Source organism: Kwoniella shivajii, chromosome 3 (genome assembly GCF_035658355.1).
Source record: "Kwoniella shivajii chromosome 3, complete sequence".
Classification (NCBI taxonomy): domain Eukaryota; kingdom Fungi; phylum Basidiomycota; class Tremellomycetes; order Tremellales; family Cryptococcaceae; genus Kwoniella; species Kwoniella shivajii.
This window is the reverse complement of record NC_085910.1, coordinates 177,162-197,377: the sequence shown is the minus strand read 5'-3', so window position 1 is coordinate 197,377 and position 20,216 is coordinate 177,162. Positions and strand designations below refer to the sequence as shown.

General features: G+C 42.2%; 6 protein-coding genes across 6 annotated transcripts; 4 read left to right on the top strand and 2 right to left on the bottom strand.

The window, feature by feature from the left end:
- Positions 1 to 156: 156 nt before the first annotated feature.
- IL334_002297 (uncharacterized protein) lies at positions 157 to 4,788 on the bottom strand (the record flags this gene model as incomplete). The annotated part of the gene is made up of 26 exons (XM_062934043.1): positions 157 to 410; positions 478 to 875; positions 944 to 1,072; positions 1,143 to 1,156; positions 1,220 to 1,288; positions 1,347 to 1,356; positions 1,416 to 1,435; positions 1,496 to 1,550; positions 1,620 to 1,663; positions 1,731 to 1,833; positions 1,899 to 2,143; positions 2,212 to 2,291; positions 2,351 to 2,429; positions 2,496 to 2,509; positions 2,575 to 2,649; positions 2,724 to 2,826; positions 2,908 to 2,933; positions 2,997 to 3,021; positions 3,072 to 3,169; positions 3,231 to 3,250; positions 3,327 to 3,507; positions 3,589 to 3,662; positions 3,734 to 3,815; positions 3,871 to 3,958; positions 4,052 to 4,539; positions 4,617 to 4,788. The coding sequence occupies 26 exons, from the start codon at positions 4,786 to 4,788 to the stop codon at positions 157 to 159; spliced, it is 2,946 nt and encodes a 981-aa protein (XP_062790094.1).
- A 797-nt stretch (positions 4,789 to 5,585) lies between these two features.
- On the top strand, positions 5,586 to 8,192 carry IL334_002296 (uncharacterized protein; the record flags this gene model as incomplete). Its single annotated transcript, XM_062934042.1, has 6 exons — positions 5,586 to 6,263; positions 6,324 to 6,447; positions 6,508 to 6,598; positions 6,689 to 7,031; positions 7,093 to 7,472; positions 7,562 to 8,192. The coding sequence occupies 6 exons, from the start codon at positions 5,586 to 5,588 to the stop codon at positions 8,190 to 8,192; spliced, it is 2,247 nt and encodes a 748-aa protein (XP_062790093.1).
- Positions 8,193 to 8,558: 366 nt separating this feature from the next.
- On the bottom strand, positions 8,559 to 9,394 carry IL334_002295 (pyridoxamine 5'-phosphate oxidase; the record flags this gene model as incomplete). The annotated part of the gene is made up of 2 exons (XM_062934041.1): positions 8,559 to 8,667; positions 8,754 to 9,394. 2 exons carry the CDS (start codon positions 9,392 to 9,394, stop codon positions 8,559 to 8,561), a joined length of 750 nt encoding a protein of 249 aa, XP_062790092.1.
- Positions 9,395 to 10,592: 1,198 nt separating this feature from the next.
- Positions 10,593 to 12,968, top strand: IL334_002294 (uncharacterized protein; the record flags this gene model as incomplete). The annotated part of the gene is made up of 8 exons (XM_062934040.1): positions 10,593 to 10,756; positions 10,873 to 10,995; positions 11,119 to 11,217; positions 11,371 to 11,619; positions 11,836 to 11,966; positions 12,050 to 12,126; positions 12,250 to 12,342; positions 12,432 to 12,968. 8 exons carry the CDS (start codon positions 10,593 to 10,595, stop codon positions 12,966 to 12,968), a joined length of 1,473 nt encoding a protein of 490 aa, XP_062790091.1.
- Positions 12,969 to 13,667: 699 nt separating this feature from the next.
- IL334_002293 (uncharacterized protein) lies at positions 13,668 to 14,435 on the top strand (the record flags this gene model as incomplete). The annotated part of the gene is made up of 1 exon (XM_062934039.1): positions 13,668 to 14,435. One exon carries the CDS (start codon positions 13,668 to 13,670, stop codon positions 14,433 to 14,435), a length of 768 nt encoding a protein of 255 aa, XP_062790090.1.
- Positions 14,436 to 16,241: 1,806 nt separating this feature from the next.
- IL334_002292 (uncharacterized protein) lies at positions 16,242 to 19,806 on the top strand (the record flags this gene model as incomplete). The annotated part of the gene is made up of 5 exons (XM_062934038.1): positions 16,242 to 16,962; positions 17,027 to 18,062; positions 18,124 to 18,177; positions 18,239 to 19,644; positions 19,712 to 19,806. The coding sequence occupies 5 exons, from the start codon at positions 16,242 to 16,244 to the stop codon at positions 19,804 to 19,806; spliced, it is 3,312 nt and encodes a 1,103-aa protein (XP_062790089.1).
- Positions 19,807 to 20,216: the final 410 nt, after the last annotated feature.

Genomic DNA, 20,216 nt, shown 5'->3' with positions numbered 1-20,216 from the left:
GGTGGCGACGAAGGATGAGGACATTGCATATAGTACACTGTGCATATTCATGAGCGTAGTATACAGAACACATTATGAAAGTCATAGTGATAGAGTAAGCTTGGTATAGATCATATTGTTTCAAACAGCTTGAACAGTCCCCAAGTACCCTTCATGTCATTCCCATTTCAATACCCATCCTTGGTTCAAATCACCTTGCAACCCATTAATCTTTACTCTGCCTACACTGGCATCATACTTTATCTGGTTGCTGTTTACCTTCTTTCCGTTGAGAGTGAATTGGGAAGGCTGTATCCACAGTCCAATGACAGTGACGCTCTTCAGCTTGTTCTCGATATCATAATTACCTTGATGAGTTGTGGTGATACAATTATTACTTGCCACAAAGCTCAAACATGATAAGTCGTTCACTGATTTCCCCCGTAATATGATCAGCTAAATCCATAGAGCATACATTGACTCGTAACCTCAGCTTACCTGGATAACTTTCTCCATCATCGATCTTGGCGTCACCTTCAGCATAACCTTTACCATCTAATACAACCAATAATCCATGGCCACTATCCCTAGTTTCTTTTACGGTATATTCAGGTTGGTCATATAGTAGTAGAACAGAACCACTTCGTACGTGTACTCCAATCTCACCTAAAGGCAGAGAAATACTGACATTCTCAGATTTGGAAGTATCAACTTTGGAATGAGTCCACCAATCTACCCAAAACACGCCATTGGTCCTGGGGAATACACCGTGAACACTCGATGCGTTAGGTTGCAATACAGGTGTAACCAGTATTGAAGGACCAATAAGGAATTGTGTGTCAATGGAAAGGTAAGAAGGTGATGCAAATTCATGGAACAATGGTCGAACAGGTGGACTATCATTGGGACCTGTTAGTGCGTTTGATCTGGACTTTGCAAGGCAAGGACTTTGAACAAGACTTACAGTCCCGATTCAGAAGCTTTGGCAAACAAAGTTTGCCAGTAAGGAAGTAGAGCGTATCGGGCGTGAATGGCTTTTATACTTGCATCTCGAACTGAATCCCACACGTAGGGCTCTTGGGAGATAGCCAGTCTGGATAGTTGACCGGCATCAGTATGTATACGTATGGGTTGGGTTGCACGAATACAGCTTTGAGACCTACTTTGTATTGTGATTCTGGACGGCGATAATGTTCGAAAGTCAGCTGAACTTCTCTGGGCATGTCTTGTACCGACTCACCCTGTAGAATGGGAAGAAGGCACTCAATTGCATCCATCGATTGCATAGTTCCTCATCAGTATTACCGTTCTACGCAGTATATTAGCATGTTTTGATGTAGTCATCGCCCCTTGAATCGGTAGCTTACAAAGCCGCAACTGAAAGCACAATTTGACGTTAGTTGACTTTGATCAAAGCTTCTTCCCAATCGACTTACGTATCAGGTCCAACCATCGGCTGTATAGGTTCGAGGTAAGCTATTCTTTCTGAAAGCCCATTCGCAAGAAAAGAGCTTACAATACCAAACAAATTGAATTGCAACACCCCTTGAATAGCCCTCTTCATATAAGCACTGCCAAGAGCATGTCAGCAGCTACACCTATGATGGATGTTTTTTTTTCTTCAAAACCCGCCAGCTCACAAGGTAGAGTAATTATCCCCAAGCCAGTGTGCGGTTTTTCGTCCCTGGGTGCAGCGGTCGTTAATCAGATTATCCCCATTACGTATCTATTGGCAGCTGTAGGAAGCTTACAATTCCAGCAAAAGTTGATCGAGCTACCATAAAAGGTCTTTTACCAGGTTTTAAATCCAATAACGTGGTATGCGTAGCGAGTTCTTCCATCGTTCCCCATAAACTGTGTTCGGCTTATGAGCTCTCAATCTCTTTTCGCTCCTGGGCGGGAAGTAAGCATGAGCTCACTTGTGTACGTTGTATTCTTGTAATCCGCCATAATGAGTAGCGTTTGGACTGACTGTCTTGGCTGATAATCTACCAGCTTGATTCCGAATTGGATAAGGTGGTTCATCAACAAAAGGTATTTGGGGGATGTGATCAGGTATGGTTTGCCTCTTGGCATGTTCGATCTCAGCTGTGTATGATCGTCGTAAAGCTTCGTTCTTCGGCGCAGTACCATTTTGGCCATAGGAGAGTGTACCGTTAATTGACTATTCACCAAACACTCAATCAACTTTTCGAAGTCGGGAAAAAAACGAAAGAGGTAAGTTGGACATACGATGTTCCCACTATATCCCGATATGTTTGGCCAATAACCTTCGGGGAAATCAACAGGTGGAGCTTGGGGCGTGTAATTGGCTATTAAAGGGACAATCAGCTTGTGCTTCTTCACGACTAAGCTGAGATCGTTCATTCACGTGGAACAACTGTAGTGTTCTCGATAGCAATGGTGGAATTAGAAGCGGAGCCGTCCACAAAAGAGGAAGGCTCGTTCATCTGAAGTATGGCCACGTCAGCTGTGAGTAGTTGTTTACGAGCGCAGAAGTGGATAAATCAGCTTACATCAAGCCAGATACCTTTTTATGTGGTCGGTCAGCTGATGGATTCTCTCATCTCTCGCACCTTCCGAAAGTATACCTACCATCAAAATCAACCACCTGACTCAAATTGCGGAATGCCTCTGTCCATACTTGCTGCATTTTAGGGTTGAACCAATCTATAATATCACACATCAGCATATCTTGTACCATGATTCAAACCGTAGGCAGATGTTTGGAATTCCTTCCTTACCTGGGAATACAGTGAATCCAGGCCAGACTGCTCCTATGTATTCTGTACCATCTGGATTCTTCATCCATACATCTAGCTCGTGACCTCGAGAGTAGACATCAAACTGAACAAAGTGATCAGCGTATGTATGAAATTTACGAGCGAGGAATTGCACAGTGTAACAGTGGTCATGATAGGGACATACCACGTCAGAATCATTGTAAAGGTATCCTAGAGTTGTATATCAGCTACTCGCTCATACGGGCCATTTCCCCTATGGTGCCCTCAACTCACCGATAGCAGCGTCAATGATTGGAATCTGCGAGAGACGGTCAGCTGAAAGGTCCATTTTTACCAGCGTCGACTAACATAATGTTGGTTCATAGAATGTAACTCATCAATGAAAGCTTTATAATCCGCCGGGGCATAGTTTTGGTCAAACTGGAACTCTCGATATGCTCTCATCCCTTGGAGTATAACTCGATCAGCTGGCAAACAGATAGACACATAGGCAAGATCGCCGCTCACAATCAATATCGTTCCATTGTCTATGGTATCCATTATCAGCTACTCAGACCTACAATGGCCTTGTCTGATAGAATAGCTGAACCAGCTTAGACTCACACTTCTAAAGGTATTCCAGCCTCTCTCATTCTCCTCACAGTAGTCCTTGTGTCTTCGACCGAAGTATATCCCCATCGACACAGGTGGAATCCGAATGACCATTCTGGCATCACTTGTGGAAGCCCAACCGCTTGAGCATATTGAGAAGCTACCTCGTTTGGTGACGGGCCGGAAAAGAAGTCTGAATGGAGTCTGATAGTAAGCTTGCTGGCGCTCAACAACCTCGAGTATCAGGAAGGCACAGATAGAAGAAATGACGTACAGAAATCAAAAGTTCCTCCAATGGCCCGATACTCGATAACTCCATCTCTGAGTATCACGTCCATACCATTTGAGCTATATTGATCGTAGTTTTAGTTTCTACTGCTAGGTCCCCAAGGCTTAATAAACGAGTGAAGAATACACACTTGAGTAAGAAGATTCCATGCGAATTGAGTTTATTACAAGTTTCATTCCACCTTACTTCCATATACATAGGATGGACTCCATCTGTAACTCGAATCAGCTATCATTCATATCTCACTCGTGAAGTATGGTAGCTTACACATATTCTCGTCAACTGGATCACCTACATCCCTTGTCCAGAAAGTCTGCACAGTAGCGGACTCGTTTCTTCTGTATCCTGATCCGGCCTGCAATATATCGAGATGTCAGCTTCCTGATTGCCATATGATTCACAGTATTTAGATGACCCGATCTTGCCAAGGAGAAGGATGAATACATACAATGACTTCACCTAACCCATAGATGTTGGCACCATCTGGTAAAGCAGAAGACAGCTGAAGATATTGATCTTCGAATATTAATGAATGTGAAGGTAATACAGTATAGTTACTATATGCTCCTTCAACTTGAATTGATTCTTCATATGTAGGTATATTCTTGGATCTAGTATCGAACAAAATAGCTTCATCTTCTTTACGTGTTATCCAAAATTCGAATGGATTTTGCTTGTAATCAAATTTCAATTCACACGAATCCGAATCCGAAGATGATGCTGATGATTTTGGTCTTGGTAAGACGTATTCTGGTACTTGATATTGATGTTGATCTTTATCATATATATGTACATGTAATCTCGTCGATGTTTCATATTCTACTGAGACTTCCAAATAATTTATATCATTTCCATAAGCTGCACATTTATCAAGTAGTTTGAGTGTGATCAACAATCCACCGGTGGATGTTGATGTGGTTTGATCAATGGAATAACCTATGATCGCACAGCTTGAATTAGCGGAGAAGAAAGTGCGTGAAATGAAGACCATACAGAGAAATATCATATCATACCTTGACATTGAGTCACATCGCCTGAGAAGGTGGGCTGTTGACTGATCACTGGTGTACGACCGGATGTTGACTGACCTGCATCACGAGCATTGAGAGTATACTCTGATACTGGAGCAGCAAGTATTAGAAAAGGTGAAAGCGCCGTAAAGACGGTGAAGATGGTGAGTCTCATATTGAGGCAAAATTGCTTAGGGTGTACTCATCAGATTTAGTAGCGATGAATAAAGTTGAAAAAGTGAAAAGAGGAAGAAGGTCTTTGATATTCAATTGATACATACATATCAGTGATGTGAACATTGGGGAATCATGCAGAGGTCCCCACGGGTACATTTGACTTGCCCCGTGATTACGCATGCCTTGAGCGTTTTACTCTGCATGTGCTATTGCTGAGCTCACAATGACAGTGTCAATTGAGAAGTATCTACCACGAGAACGACGATCTCTCCCCGTCGAATTAGTCTGATTCACAACCTGGCTAACATGGAATTTTAGGCACTTTTAGTCACGAGATCAGTCAAATCGACGCCTCCGAGATATCAAAGGGTTTTCCTCCTCTGTATCGAGTCAGGGACATACAGCCGGCGGTCACTAGCTTGTAGGGGGATTACGAGAGCGGATGAAGGAGTTCTGTGGAGAGAGAGAGAGTAAGGGAGGTGATTAGAGTATGTTGCATGTCAATTTACCATGATCATGTGTTCTCATCTTTTTAAAGGTGGACAACCTCCACCGACTGAGGAAATCGGCATTAGCGGGAATTGGATGTGGTGCGGTGGGGTGTGGCGTATTTGATTCCGCTCAAGATAAAACCCAACCTCCACTCCGTCACGAAGCAGATTTCTTTCAACTTTTTTTTTAATCTCGTAAATATTCTGACTTTGATTTGACTGAGAAGAAGAAGAAGAATCTTCTTGCTCTCTGACCAGTTCAAACGATTCAAGGTTATTTGTGTCTGTCAACATTTCTTACGAGATGGCCAAAACATCTAAAGCATTCAAGAAGTTTGCTTCGTCAGGTAAACTGAAAGATCAAATTGCCAATAGAAGATCAAAACAACAATCAAAGAGAAAAGCAGATGATAGAAAATCACAAAGACAAAAACAACGTGGTAACGCAGATGAATCAGATCATGAGGGAAATGGACAAGATGACGATGATGATGAGAGAGAAGCTAGAAAAGTTGGTTTACCAGGATCAGGTGGTAAAGCTGGTGGAGTAGCTAAAACCGTTGAGGAACTGTTTGGTACAGGTGGCTTGGATGTGGATGCCGGTGAGGAATCTGAACTCGAAGAACTTGATTCACAAGATGAAGAGGATTCAGATGATTTAGAAGATGAAGAGGGTCAGGAAGAAGATGGAATTCTGGATGAACAAGCTATGAAAAAAGCTATGAAAGAATTGGAAAAGAAGGATCCTGAATTTTTCAAGTATCTCAAAGAGAACGATGAAGAACTGTTGGATTTCGGTAAAGGTAAAGGCACGTCGCAAGCAAAAGGAAAAGGGAAGAGTAAACAAGATGAAGATGAAGAAATGGCAAGTGATGAAGATGAAGAGATGGAAGATGATGACGACGAAGAAGAAGAAGAGGAAAGAAAGAAGATCAGCGTTAACGGTAAAATGTTGAGAGGATGGCAAGAGGGTATGCTCAAGGTAAGTCCACACTAGAAACCCCATCCGGCTCTTGACTGATCTCCTTGGTTTCACTCAAAGCAACACTCTGTTCGATCCTTGAGGAAGACATTACTTGCCTTCCGTGCTGCAGCTCATATGAACGAAGAAGATGGCGATCAAGGTAGTGGAATGGATACCAAGTATACTATCGATAGTGCTCAAGGTAGGTCGAGCTGCTACACATGACTTATCACAGATGTAGCTGACATTTACTCTACTACAGTCTTCAACAAGCTTGTCGTCACTGCTTTGAAATATACCCCTGTCGTAGTAGCTCACCACTTCCCATATAAGACATTGGCAAACGGCAGAATGTGAGTATAAGTCACCGACACCTCTCAATCTCGTCAAAATGAATTTTTAGCCCAATCTCCTGCACGATATGCTGATACGTGAGAATATAGCAAACTTCAACCACCCAAGACACCTAATCAATCTCTCAATCGAATCATCCTTTCTCACTTCTCTACCTTATTGCACTTGATTAAATCACTTCCCTCTACTCCATCATCATTGTCTTCCGGATCAACAGACGAGGATGCCGGCTCACTCTTACTTGTTGCCGTCAACGAGTCTACCAAATTGCTGCCGTGGATCATGAGCGCGAGGAAGCATCTCAGGGCCTATTTGAAAGTCATGCTGGAGATTTGGGGTTCAGCAGGTGATCAAGTTCGAATTGCATCTTTCTTAGCTGTCAGGAAATTGTTCGTCATGGGTGACGATGCTGTCAAGGACTTGTGTTTGAGAGTGAGTAGAGTTTCTTGTCTTCTGTATGACTTGTTCTGATCTGTCACATGATATTTTGTAGAATATCTACCGATCTCTTCTTCCGCCTTTAAGAAACACGACACCTCATACATTACCTTCTTTGAATTTGATGAAAAACACCGCATCAGAGTTATATCAATTATCACCCCAACTATCATATCAACATGCTTTCGGTTTCATTAGAATGTTAGCTGTTCATCTGCGAAACGTAGTTCGATCCTCCACCTCCGGTAAAGCAGGTGACAATCAACAAGCATTCAAAGCTGTTTACAACTGGCAATTCGTTCATTGTATAGATTTCTGGAGCCAAGTCCTTGCTGGATCAGCGAGCTTGGAGACTCAACGTGAAAATGCAGGACTGGAAAGTCCATTGAAACCGCTCATTTTCCCTCTTGTACAGATCTCTTTGGGTGTCGTAAGGTAAGTATGATTGATTTAATACCCCTCTTTCCGTATAGGTGGAATTATCCTACCGTGGAGATTTCAAGCTGACATTCGCTTCTCTGTAGACTTCTCCCATCTTCTCGATATTTCCCTTTACGATTCCACATCCTTCATTCATTACTCCGAATAATCCATCGAACAGGTACATATATACCATTAGCACCATTCTTATTGGAGATACTTGATTCTACGGAATTCAGAAGGTCGAATCCTAAGAAAGCTACGTTGAAACCATTAGATTTCGAGTATATAATCAGAGCTCCGGCTGCGTACCCCAAAACAAGAGTTTTCCAAGAGGGTTTAGGAGAAGAAATCATTTTCTTATTAGGAGAATACCATTCTGCCTTATCAACAAATATCGCATTCCCAGAATTGATCTTACCTATCATTATAACGATTAAAAGACATATCAAGAAGGGTACTGCGGGATCACCAAAAGTCGTTTCCTCATTAAAAGTTCTTATTGATAAATTAGAATCAACAAAGACGTTTATTGAACAAAAGAGACGAAACGTTTCTTTTGCTCCTAGAGATAAATCTGAAGTTGATCAGTTCCTTCAAGGAGTAAATGTCGATACTACACCTATAGGTAATTGGATGAGATTACAAAGGAAAGTAAGAGAAAAGAGAAGAGAAGAGGTAGAGAGATCTTATAAGGAGAAAGCAGGTCATGATGACGAGGATGAGAGTGGTTAGATGGGGGTCGTGTAGGGTATCTAGTCTATGGTTTATTTTGATATCGGTGTTCATGCATTGTGTTATAACGTGACTGTTGATTGGTTCTCTCACTCGCAAAGTATTGGGTTATTTAGTCAGCTGTGAGCAGTAGACGGAGGGATGCCCTAGAGGGCGATTGCATGAACGCCGATTATCTCATTCCAAAATCTACTCGGGTCAATGAGATATTGACCGATTATGCTTGCCTGCCCATAAGCTCGATAGTTTGAATATGCGCTATGACTTTCTTAATACTCCTACTATCTCTCGATCCTCGTGGGTATATCACCGCCCCGGTACGGTGAAGCCAGTTGAGCTGCATGACCTGAGATATCCTAGCACCATCTATGGCGCTAATCTATTTATATCCCATTCTCCTTGCTCGCCTTCGGCTCTAGTATATCTGAATCTGTCATGTAGTCGAGACGGTTGACCTGACCAGAATTCCACTTCGCTAAAAGGGTGAAGTGAAAGGGATTAGCTCTATTTTCGACAACAACGGCAAACTGGTGATTGTGAATGATTCAAAGGTTGACTTACAATGGGGTGACTCTCCATCCACCCCAATGTTCTGGACATTCCACGTTTTTATCCTTGAATTCCGATTCTTTCTCTTCAACTTTCTTAGCCACATCACCTTCTTCCACGACAGTCGATTGAGCTGAAGCCCAAGCGCCTAATTGACTTCCCCTGGGCCTTGAATTAAAATACTCAATAGATTCTTCCCTTGTCACCTTTTCGACTTTGCCTATTACCCTGACAGATCTTGATATCTCTCTCCAATAAAAAACTAAACTAGCATATGGATTTTGGTTTAATTCACCCGATTTTCTCGAATTGTAATTGGTGAAAAAGACGAAACCTTTTTCATCCACTGTTTTCAACAAGACTACTCTACCTGATGGTATACCTTTCGAGGTGGTAGTTGATAATGTCATTGCCTCAGGTTCCTTAACGACAGGTGAATTATCCGTAGGGTTAAGTGCGAGTGATAACCATTCGTTAAATTGGATCAAAGGATTAGGATTTAGATTTTCACGTAGTAAACGAGGTGTCTTATATTGGTTGTGAGACGTAACATGTAGTTTACCAGGAGCACTCTCGCCTGAACTATTGGAGAGTTCACTGGATCCATTCGTCGATTGGGGTGCAGGTGTACCGTATAAATGTTGAGTGGACATATTGCGTGATGGTGAATGGATGTAATGGAACTTTGATCTTGAGGTTGTAGTGGCTTGGGTGAGTTTCGATAAAAGAGATCTTGACGATTTAGATGAGAGCATACGACCCTTTGAAGCCTGTTTCGATAATGAATCTATCCTGGAATACGACGAGTTCAAAGATGTGATTTTATGTTTTATGTTCAAAAGAAGAGAGATGAGAACATCGCCGATGATCGCATCAATTGACTTTCTGCAGTCGCACCATGTGGAAAAACATTGCTTCCGTTGGAAAGGAAGGGGGGACATTGACCGCAGTGGGCCATGATGATCCAGGTGTCCAGCGTCCTCCTCTATATATCACCAGAATAGTCAGAGCTATGCATGTAGACATCAATGAGTACAGTAGGACAGCGAGAAGAGCCAAGGCCATCAAGAGCTATCTAGAGAGTACACTCGAAGATGATGAGCAAAAGGGTTTGGCCTAACGTCGGTCTTCACTTAGTGGTTTAGTTCCCGCCGTTGTACCTGTTGTAGTAGTACAATCGAATTCATTCTAATTGTCATGACTATGCTTAGCCTTCAATTCATGACAGACACCGAGCAAATTAGACCTCAATGAACAGACTAATCCAGAATGAATTCTCGCAGGTCATGTCATAGTGAAAATGAAAATGTATTTTAAGGTTGGAGATACCCGAAATCACTCATGCGGTATTGGCTTAAGATCTTATACGACCAGAATCATTTTTGATTTTTTTTATATTTGATACAATCTTCCTTTCATGTCAATCTTGAACTTTGTATCTTCTCGACTTCTTGCCTTCATCTTCCCCGCTTACGACTCTGATCATATCTGTGCTGCACCGTCAATCACCAAATACCTCAGTACTCTTTACATGAATATCATTGAATCCATCATCACTTTATCATCTATTAGTCACCAAGTAACGTAAATTATCGGATCCACCGTTTTTGACATTACCTTGCTACATCGCAGGAAATTCGAACGATAATTGTCATACATCTAATCTGAACGCTCAATATATCATATCATATCACACCGTAGTCGCACCTGCCCTTTCCTCTATATTCCGTACTGTACATACCGACAAATATCCCTGTGTATCGGATACGTATTGTGTTCTATCAGACATCTCAAATCAGAGACATACCAATACGCTCATCTCACTTTGATACCATAAATAACCATTCCAAAATGAACATATCCAATATACGAGATCACATGTTATCTCAGCCTGCATCATTTAAGAAGAAGAGAGATTATCAATTAGAAGAAGTTTTAGGTAGAGGTGGGTTCGGGAAAGTGGTTAGAGCTGTTTGGACCACTAAAGACGGTGGAAAGAGGGATGTAGCTTTAAAGTGAGTGTATGACTATGACATTACCTATTCTTGAGATTGTCTCGCATCTTTTCTTAATGATTGATCAAGGATCTCATTCGGATTAAAACCATGTAGCTGACTCTACAGACGTTCAGGATAATATCGAAGAAGCTGGTCAAAGATAACGAACAAGCTGTAATGGATGAGATAAGCGTATTGAAAGGTTTAGATCATCCCAATATAGTTCACGTATGGGACAATTTCGAGTCCAGGGACAAGTGAGTGTATCTATGGGATGTCCGTCTGGACAGGAATAATATATTATGTGCGAAATACTTGATTGGTGGAAGATATCGGTGATGAGTTTGAGCCTGAGCTGATCTGGCTTTACTTTACTTTAGATTCTACCTCACCTTCGAACTCGCAGTTGGAGGGGAACTCTTTGATCGGATATCTGAAATCGGTAAATTCACTGAGAAAGATGCTTTGGAATGTATAAGGTGAGTGGATGTACTCCTATTCGCAACAGTCTTTTATACAATTCTCGCATCTAGGGAGACTGGGATTTTTGATCATATCTTCCAGACTGTTGATGAGAGATGGTCTGAAAGAAGACGGACGACTGACCTTACCTTGCCTTGAAATAATTTTAGACAAGTTTGCTCAGCAACTGCATATCTACATTCACATCAAATCGTGCATCGTGATTTAAAACCTGAAAATATCTTATACAAAACAAAAGATCCAAATTCACAGATAGTAATAGCAGATTTCGGAATTGCTAAACATTTGGAAAATCCTGATGAAGAATTGATCGACGCTGCTGGAAGTTTCGGTTATGCTGCTCCAGAAGTCTTGATGGGTACGGGTCATGGTGTTAAATGTGATTGCTGGAGTATCGGGTGAGTTCATCGTCCTCTCTCTGTCTCTCTCTCTCTCTCTGTGGATGGAACGGTGGGTGGGTAGTACGGTTTGGGGAACGCGCAACTACAGCAAGATGGATATCAATGCGAATGGATGTTGTATGATTCTTTCTAGAGGATTTGGTGGATATGAATGAAAGAGGTCATATGTGATTACGATTATTGACACAAGGCTAATATCTATTGCTTTTATAGCGTAATCGCTTTCACGATATTGTGCGGTTATTCGCCGTTTCGTGAAACTGATAAAAACGCTTTGCTTCGTGAAATGACCAGAGGGAGAGTGACTTTCCATGAAAGATACTGGAAAAAGGTCTCGAATACTGGTGAGCTCGCCTTCTTTTCCTTTTTTTGTGCCTCAAATGGCGACCAGGATGATGTATATTGACATAATGCTTTATGATATCAGCCAAAGATTTCATCAAGAGTCTGCTCGTAGTAGATCCAAAGAAAAGGATGTCAGCGGCTGATTCCCTCAAACATCCCGTGAGTTTTATCCGTCGTCCAGCATCATAACCGCTTCTTTGTTTCGAAATTTATGGATCAATGATCGTTGTAAACCTGGTCTTATCCCTTATCACTACACGTAGCTGACTTTGAGCTGTATAGTGGATGTCTGCAGGTAAGACTATTGAGACTGATCTGTCGGAAGCTGTCATTCCAGCTCTAAATGCTAAGATGCAATGGAGAAAGGCGTTCAGAGTGAGTTTGATTATATACAACGCGCAATTTTTGCCAAACCTCAGTCCCCATAAGTCGATATCTCTCGCTGATTCACATTGCAAATATAGGCTGTTCAAGCTACGAATCGATTGAGAGCAGGATCGACTTCATCTCAGTCGACAACATTAACGCCATCCACTTCGGCATCATCCAACCATACTCCAACATTATCACCTGTGACCCCTCTGGCCGTACCCGTACCGACGGTGGTAACCCCGTTATCTATGACAGAGGAAGAACCGATGTCTGATACACATAGTTATTTCACTGCTGACGAAGACGCTCATCATGAGATATATACACCTGGAAGTGTCAACCAAGATCAGGACCAGAAGCAAATAACAGATAGAATTGGTAACAGCGACGTGAAGATAATCACTGGAGAAGCAGATAGTCCAAAAAGTTCAAAGATTGATCATATCGATAAGAAAGATTTCGCCACTTCAAGTTCAGATCCAATTTCCAAACAATCGAGAGCAGATCCAATTACATCGACGGAAGTACCAACGGAAGTGCGAAATTCACGGCCGGAAAGTGCAAGGAAAGGCTCAGTAGAAAGTGTAGTGGGAAGCGTTAAAGGGCTAATGGGTAAATTAAGATTATGATGACTGAAATCTCTCAAGATTATTAGGAGCGGAGGTGAATGTTTTCAATCAAGGACTGAAATCAGGTATTCGTAGTCGTCATTAGATTGGGTTGTTTTCGGACTGTGAAACATTGTATCTGTATAATCATGACGAAGAAGGAAATTTGTTGTATTTGAATATATCGAATGTCGCGATAAACATCTGTATAGAGCATTGAAGAATATGCTTTGTCGTCAATGCGTCATCGTCTCACACCTTGTTCACTACGACTGCTCGACTACAGTATCTCTCTGGTTGAAGAGTTATATTCTTCAATCTGGGCACAAGGCATTCATGGTCATAACGATTACGATGGATATGATAGGTGCCATGATCTGAATCATTCATCTACGGATCGGATCATGTACGACCACGACAAACATCTGAAGATCCTTTATATTATCCTATCACTATATACTATGCTATAATCGTCATGGGATATCCTTTCATTCAGATGGTAGTAGCTTCTTCTGATTGAATGGCGCAATCAAACTCCAGCTTGAGAAGCAAGGGCTGCAGGTGGAAGGCAAATGATTATGAGTACACAGTATATAATTAGCTGTTTGCACTTCGACCAAACCAACCTTCTTCATTCCGATTTCCTTCGTCTTTTGCTTGTACCTAACGTAAATTTACCTCTACATTGAAATCGTACCTCTACTCAAAGCATATTATACGATGTCTTCGAACGCAACATCGAGCAGAGTCACAGCTGAGTCATCTTCTGCTGGGGCTGCTGCTGGGACCATGGTCAGTCCAGATACTTATGAAGATGATCCCTCGGCGCCGTTCCGTTACAACGGTACGAATTGGGCAGAGTCTGTCCAAAGGACTAAGTCTTCCTCCACCAATACCTCGAATCCCGATGTAACCATTCGAGCTTTAGATTTAGAATCCAATCGGGCTCTCACACTGTCAGATGAAGAAATACGAGCTCACAATAAACGTATGATGGATACTATCCAATCTGGTCATTCACCTCTGATCAATTGGATGAGATTCTCACCTCCAGAATGGGTTGTACCTTATAACGCGAGTAGACATGGGGACTCCCATATACTCACTAAGCAAGAAGGAGAAGAGATCGAACTGAAATATTGGAAATATAATGATAACAAATCTATGTTGGTCGCTACGTTCACTCTTTTACCTCTGATGAGTATATTTGGGATGATCGTAGGTTTTCAAATAAGCAAAAATGTATACGGTTCCTACGAATATGATACGAGTCATGATACTACTACAGTCACTCCTACTCCTACTGTTAGTCCTACGATTACTCCATCGATCATGGAGATGAACATGATTCCCCACGATCAAATTACAGTCACTCCTACTGCCACTTCATCATCATTGGACATAAGTACGATCCTCCAGGATCCAAGTCTTACTATGAGTACTTATATGGCTACTGAAACTCAAGGTACTCGCCATCAAGGTCAATGATCACAGCACGAGTATGACAATCATAATCGCACATGGTTATTTTGGGGAGGATATTAGAGCTATTCGCACTTAGTAATGTTGAAAAAGTTCTGGTCGAAATGGATAGGATTTTCTCGTATCGATATTTCCGTGTAATGTTTCATGAACGATGATGATGGATGAACGGTAATGGATGAAATGATTGATGATGATGATGAACGAGCCAAAATCTCAATTACACCCTTCTTTTTTAAGCTTTCGGACCTTTTGTCACGTAAGAGATACCTAAGCCACACTTTACTTCCCACCAAAAGCCACTGACGCCAGATTCCACCCTTTTCACCCCCCCCTTCCACCCTTCCACCCTTTGCAGTCTTTCGAATTCTCATGTGGTCTAGACTATCTTCTCTCTGGTTACGCAAACTATACGTATAGGAATGCGAGTGATGAAGCTTATCTCTGGTCCAGCAGCGATGATGCTGCGAATACGAAGCTTGATCCGGCATCGAATGGGTACCCTAGCGTGAGATGCTGAACGTTTCTAGCTTGACGACTAATCCGAGCGTTACTCGAGTAGGGGATTAGTCTCATCCCACTTTGATAGTTCATCCGGATCATGGAACCCTACACCTTTCCCTATCCTCGTGAGAGACTACCAGAACGACACCGAAACCTTACCCGGGGGTAACTTAATTTGATATTCGCCTTCCCTTGATATGAAGCCAGTCATCTACGTATCAGCGAAGGGGTTTTATACACCTGGAATGCATAAGTCAATGTACATATCATAGAATGGTCTGTACACAAGAGATCTACGATACGATACCAAAGTAGACACATGTTGTGAAGGATGACATCAAAGGTGCAAAAGGTGATAGTAGTAGGGAATGTATGTACAGGGGCTTCAGGTACTTACTTAGTTACGAGGGAAGCAGGAAGGAAGGGGGGAAGGAAGGAAAAGGGGGGGAAATTGTGGAAAAGGGCTTTATAGAGTTTGAGATTTTTTCATTATTCCACCCTGTCAAAACCCCCGTTTTTCCATACTTTCTCTCTTTTTAACCACACTAGCTCGACTCTACCTTCCACGGCTGAATCAAGTTCGATGAACTAAAGTAAAGACATCCGAAAGATATACACGAACATGAACATTACACATGAAGCTTCAATTATCTTTAGTGTAAAGAAGACTTGACTTGTAGATCCTTCCTTGAAAGATAATAGACCATATCAAAGATATTCTCGTAATTCTACAAAGTGGAGGTAGGTCACCAATCATCACAATACCACCAGGAGAAACATCATAGACATCATTCAGCGTTCATTGCAGCATCGCAAACCTCCTTCAAAGACAGCGAGGTCAAGCGAGAGAATAGCGATAGGAATCGAGAGTGATAGGAACAGGTGATGAATCAGATGGTTGAGGAGGGTAGAATTAATCTGGATTACACAAGAATACAGTGAGTGAACCAATCAATATCACTTTCCCTCTCCTTCTCCCTTCTCTACTCAATCGATATCACACTTTTAACACAACGCCATCCATTCATCCCTCAATTCACGGATATCTCACCCGTCAAAATCAAAACTTTCTGATACATTCGCTTATGCGATGGACCTATCACCAACACTGTTCCTCAATCACAACAAACGTCCATGCAATACGATGGTTTAGGCTTCCTGCCGCTAACTACTACTTCTATCTTTTAGTTGATTCATAAAGTCTAACGGATCACTTGATTAAGATTGCATGCCATCCATCCTGATCATATCACCTACACATCTTCCAGTTAGATCCGCGAATATCATCTCCTTGTCATCACAATAACCATGCCTCGTCCTCGTGCTCCACCCGGTGGATTGGGTATAGAAGATGAGCTATCCTTTGGATCAGATGAAGATCTTTTAGCTGAAGTAGGAGAAATCCGACTCCCAAACATAATCCCTTCTTCTTCTTCTTCTTTTGTCCCATTGAATGCGTCTCACGTCGGCTTTGTCAAGGAAAAGGAAAAAACAAAAGGAGGGATGTTCAAATCATTAGGGGGAGGAGGAGGAAACAAGAAGGAGAAAAAACGAAAACGTACAGCAACTGAAGAGACAGTTAGAATGCTCTCACCTTCTATACCCGCATTAGTGACCCAGCCGATACAATCATCATCTTCATCATCATCTTCAGCTAAAAAGGATAAATCGAATAGGATGTTATCAAAATCATCATTAATGATTGATCCAGCTTTGGAGAGTGTACTGGACGTATCAAATATTAGATCATCTTCAACAAATATCGCTTCTGGTATTGGGAGTAGAAGTAGAGAATCATTCTCTGCACCTAGTCTACAAAGTATAACTTCATCTCCAAGGAAAGATGACGTATCGCTGAATGCCGTAGGAGGTAAAAAGAAAGGTTTTATGAGCTCATTAAGAGGTCTAGGGAAGAATAGTGGGAAAAAAGAAGATCCAATATCCGTTTTCGGTGGTAATGCAATTGCAAGTAGACCTGCTCTGGCAAATTTCAAAAGTAGAGATAGTTTTGGTGGAAGGAGTGATATCTGTGAGTAAGACAAGGCATCTGCAGCGGATATGAGTAGTAAGCTAATGATTAATGTCTGCATCAGCTCGGCAAGATTCCTTCGATATAAATTCATCAACTTATTCATCTCCTCGTACCGAATCAACCGATCACTCAATGCAGAAACACACTCTCGGACCTATATCAATGTCACCTTTCCAAGCTCAACCACCTGAACTCACATCGGAATCTACACTCAGATCTTCCTATTCTGCCTCATCCAAGCGTCCTAGTATATCTTCCTTCGCTAGACGAGCAAGTGTCATCACTTCCACTTCTCTGGCTACTTCAGAACAGACAGGTGAAGACTCGCCTCTTATATCGAAATCCATCTTCAGCAAATTTGCGAATGTTGAACAACCACCAATTCATGAAATCAGCATCACATCAAACGAAGAACTAACAAGACCTAATATCGTAACCAGATCAACAACATCTTCACTTGCCATCCCAAACAGTCCAATGATCTCTTCGGATATAGTATCAGTCTTACTTCCTACATTCCCAGCATCACTCACTGCATTATCATCAATTCAGATCTTGCAAGCTACTGTCATCAGAAGGACCTTCACAAATCCTCAGACCAACGGTGGCATGCCAGATAGGGAAAAGAGTAGCTCAATCAGAAGTCTGACTAACGCCTTATCGAGCAATACTCATAATTATCACTCAATCAGAAAACCAATGTGGATCACTCAACAACTAGTATTGACATCCTTCAAAGTAGGAGGAAGCTCACCACAATCTACACCTGATCCAAGTCAAACCCATTCACCAGGATCTAGTAGTAAAACCATCGCTCATTTACATCTTTTCTCCGTTCCGGGCTCTTCAAACAAATCACCTGCCAAACCTATAGGATTAGGCATAGGATCCAGTCAGTCTTTCGGTAGAAGACCAAGTTTACCATCGGGAGCTATGGGCGATGAGACGGAATTGGAGAGAAAGAATATCAAGAGTGATTCTACTGCTGGGGTGTGGAATGGAGATGAGTCTGGAAGGAAATTCGTCATGCGTGTTGGATTTAGCAGTGATGCACATGCAGAAGAAGAAGGAGAATGGATAGTAGAAATGAGGAATGCGTGAGTGACCGTCTTCTTGAGAATCAAGTGGAGAATGCTGAAAAATGATGAATGATATTAGTGACCAGTTGCAGGAATGGATAAGGCAAATCAAGAGCATAGCGATCGTCATTCGGTGAGTTTCATATAGACGTTTTCAGTCTCAGAGTTTGCGGTACTGACGCTTTCCGTCACAGCGCCGAGCGCGAAGGTCATGGTCATGCGATCCGTAATGCCTATTCTGAGTCTGTACGAGGTGACGAGCTGGCTCTACAGCTCGACATGCAAATCACATCAGCTTCCAGCATGCGATCACCTACTTCAAGATCGGGATCCGTTTCCGGACCAAGCGTAACTTCGGGAGGCCCAAGAGATTCGACTATATCCGATCGCCCAATCCGTGAATCACCAATGGAGCGTAATCCGTCTGCTGCGAGAGCCGAATCACCGGACATGTTACCTCCCACACCTCAAGTGGAGGATTTCGATGAACGTCTGGGCAGATTAAATCTAAATGACAATGACAGCGTATCAAGATCGAAGAGTCTTTCAAGAGGGTTCAACTATTCATCTCAAGACCATACGCCAATCTCAACTCCTCCTTCCAGTAGACCTGGTTCTGGTATCCCAACTAGTGGCGGTGCGGCTATCTCACGCATTGGAGGATCATTACATCGCCATGCAAAACAAGGCAGTTGGTCTTCTTCAGCTTCAGGAGGAAGTGGTTTTGTTCGAAGATATCCAAATGGAAATGGACAATTACCACCACCACCGCCACCTCCAATGAATCCACCTCCAAGTGTACCTTTACCTGCTTTACCTGGAGGATTCGACATTTCAACCACTCCTAGAAGCAAAGATGACATAGTATTGAGATCACCTGGCGGAGTTGAGTTTGTCACACCGTTCCAAAGTCCGAGCATCGAAGAACCAAGACTCTCCTTGCCTTCGCCTGATGATGATAATTTATTACAGATCAGACAGGGTACAAGAGCGATTTCACTTCCTGAACCTACGGCTACAAGTGCAAGTACAGCCGCAAGAATGAAAAGGGAGAGGTTCATGAATGCTTTCAAACCGATTCAACTTGTACCTGAGGTGGAAACTTCACCTAGATTGGGTGGTTTGAACGAAACACCGGTACCTGGTCTAGGATCAGGATCAACAAACTCTTCACCTATGTTCAATTCTTCTTCACCTCATTTAGGAATTAGACCACCTACACCACCGAGAAAGTCAACAATAACCACTTCAGCGACACCGATGCCATATATACCCGCGCTAGGAACTCCTTTATCAACTAAAGAACAGCATGAAATGTCGATATCTTCATCAGAGATCGATCACGAAACATTATCCGAAACGACGGGTGGCTTTTATACACCAATCGAAACACCAACTTCCGCATTCCCAATGCCACCTTCTCAAGGAGCTGAAACGATTGAATCCAACTTATCAACTCCAAGTACAATGAGTGAATTGAACACGAGACCTGAAACGAAAAGATACGCAAGTAGTATATCGAGTGTGCCAAGTGTAGAAAGTAGAAGTACGACTGCAAGTGGAAGAAGGAGGAGAGAAAAAAAAGTAGCCGTTGATATAAGTGAGTTTACCCAATATACAGTATGAGTAGATCTTGAGCGTTATTGCTGATTTTCCATTCCACGCAGTGTCTGAGTTCAGCGAAAATCCAGATGCAGCATATGCAGATGATGACGGTGAACAGATCAAGGAAGATAGACCAAGAGTCATTCGATTTGCTTAAATCGCGAAATGATCATTGAGATGATCTCACAACACAGTCATGAGGACAAGTATTGATCCTCTTAGTCGGATCGGAATGGATGAGAATAACCAATCACAAGGATCTCGCCTTATTGTTTCTTGGCAAACAAGGAATCGATCTTCAAACATAGAATAGGAATGACGGAATAGATATGAGTTTAATGTTCATAAGGACCGGTTCTTTACGTGATCAAGGATACGACGGGCATTATAATTAAATCTCCAAAGACCTGTACAAGAATTTAATGATTCCATGCATCTGTGATGTTTACGAGTTGCATTTGAATGAGATGACTGGGTATGATTCGTGCGAGGTATAAACTTGGCTATTTGTGCGATTTGTATAATGTGATTTGGATGCTTTCGTGTGTTCGTAATAAGAGGTGATTG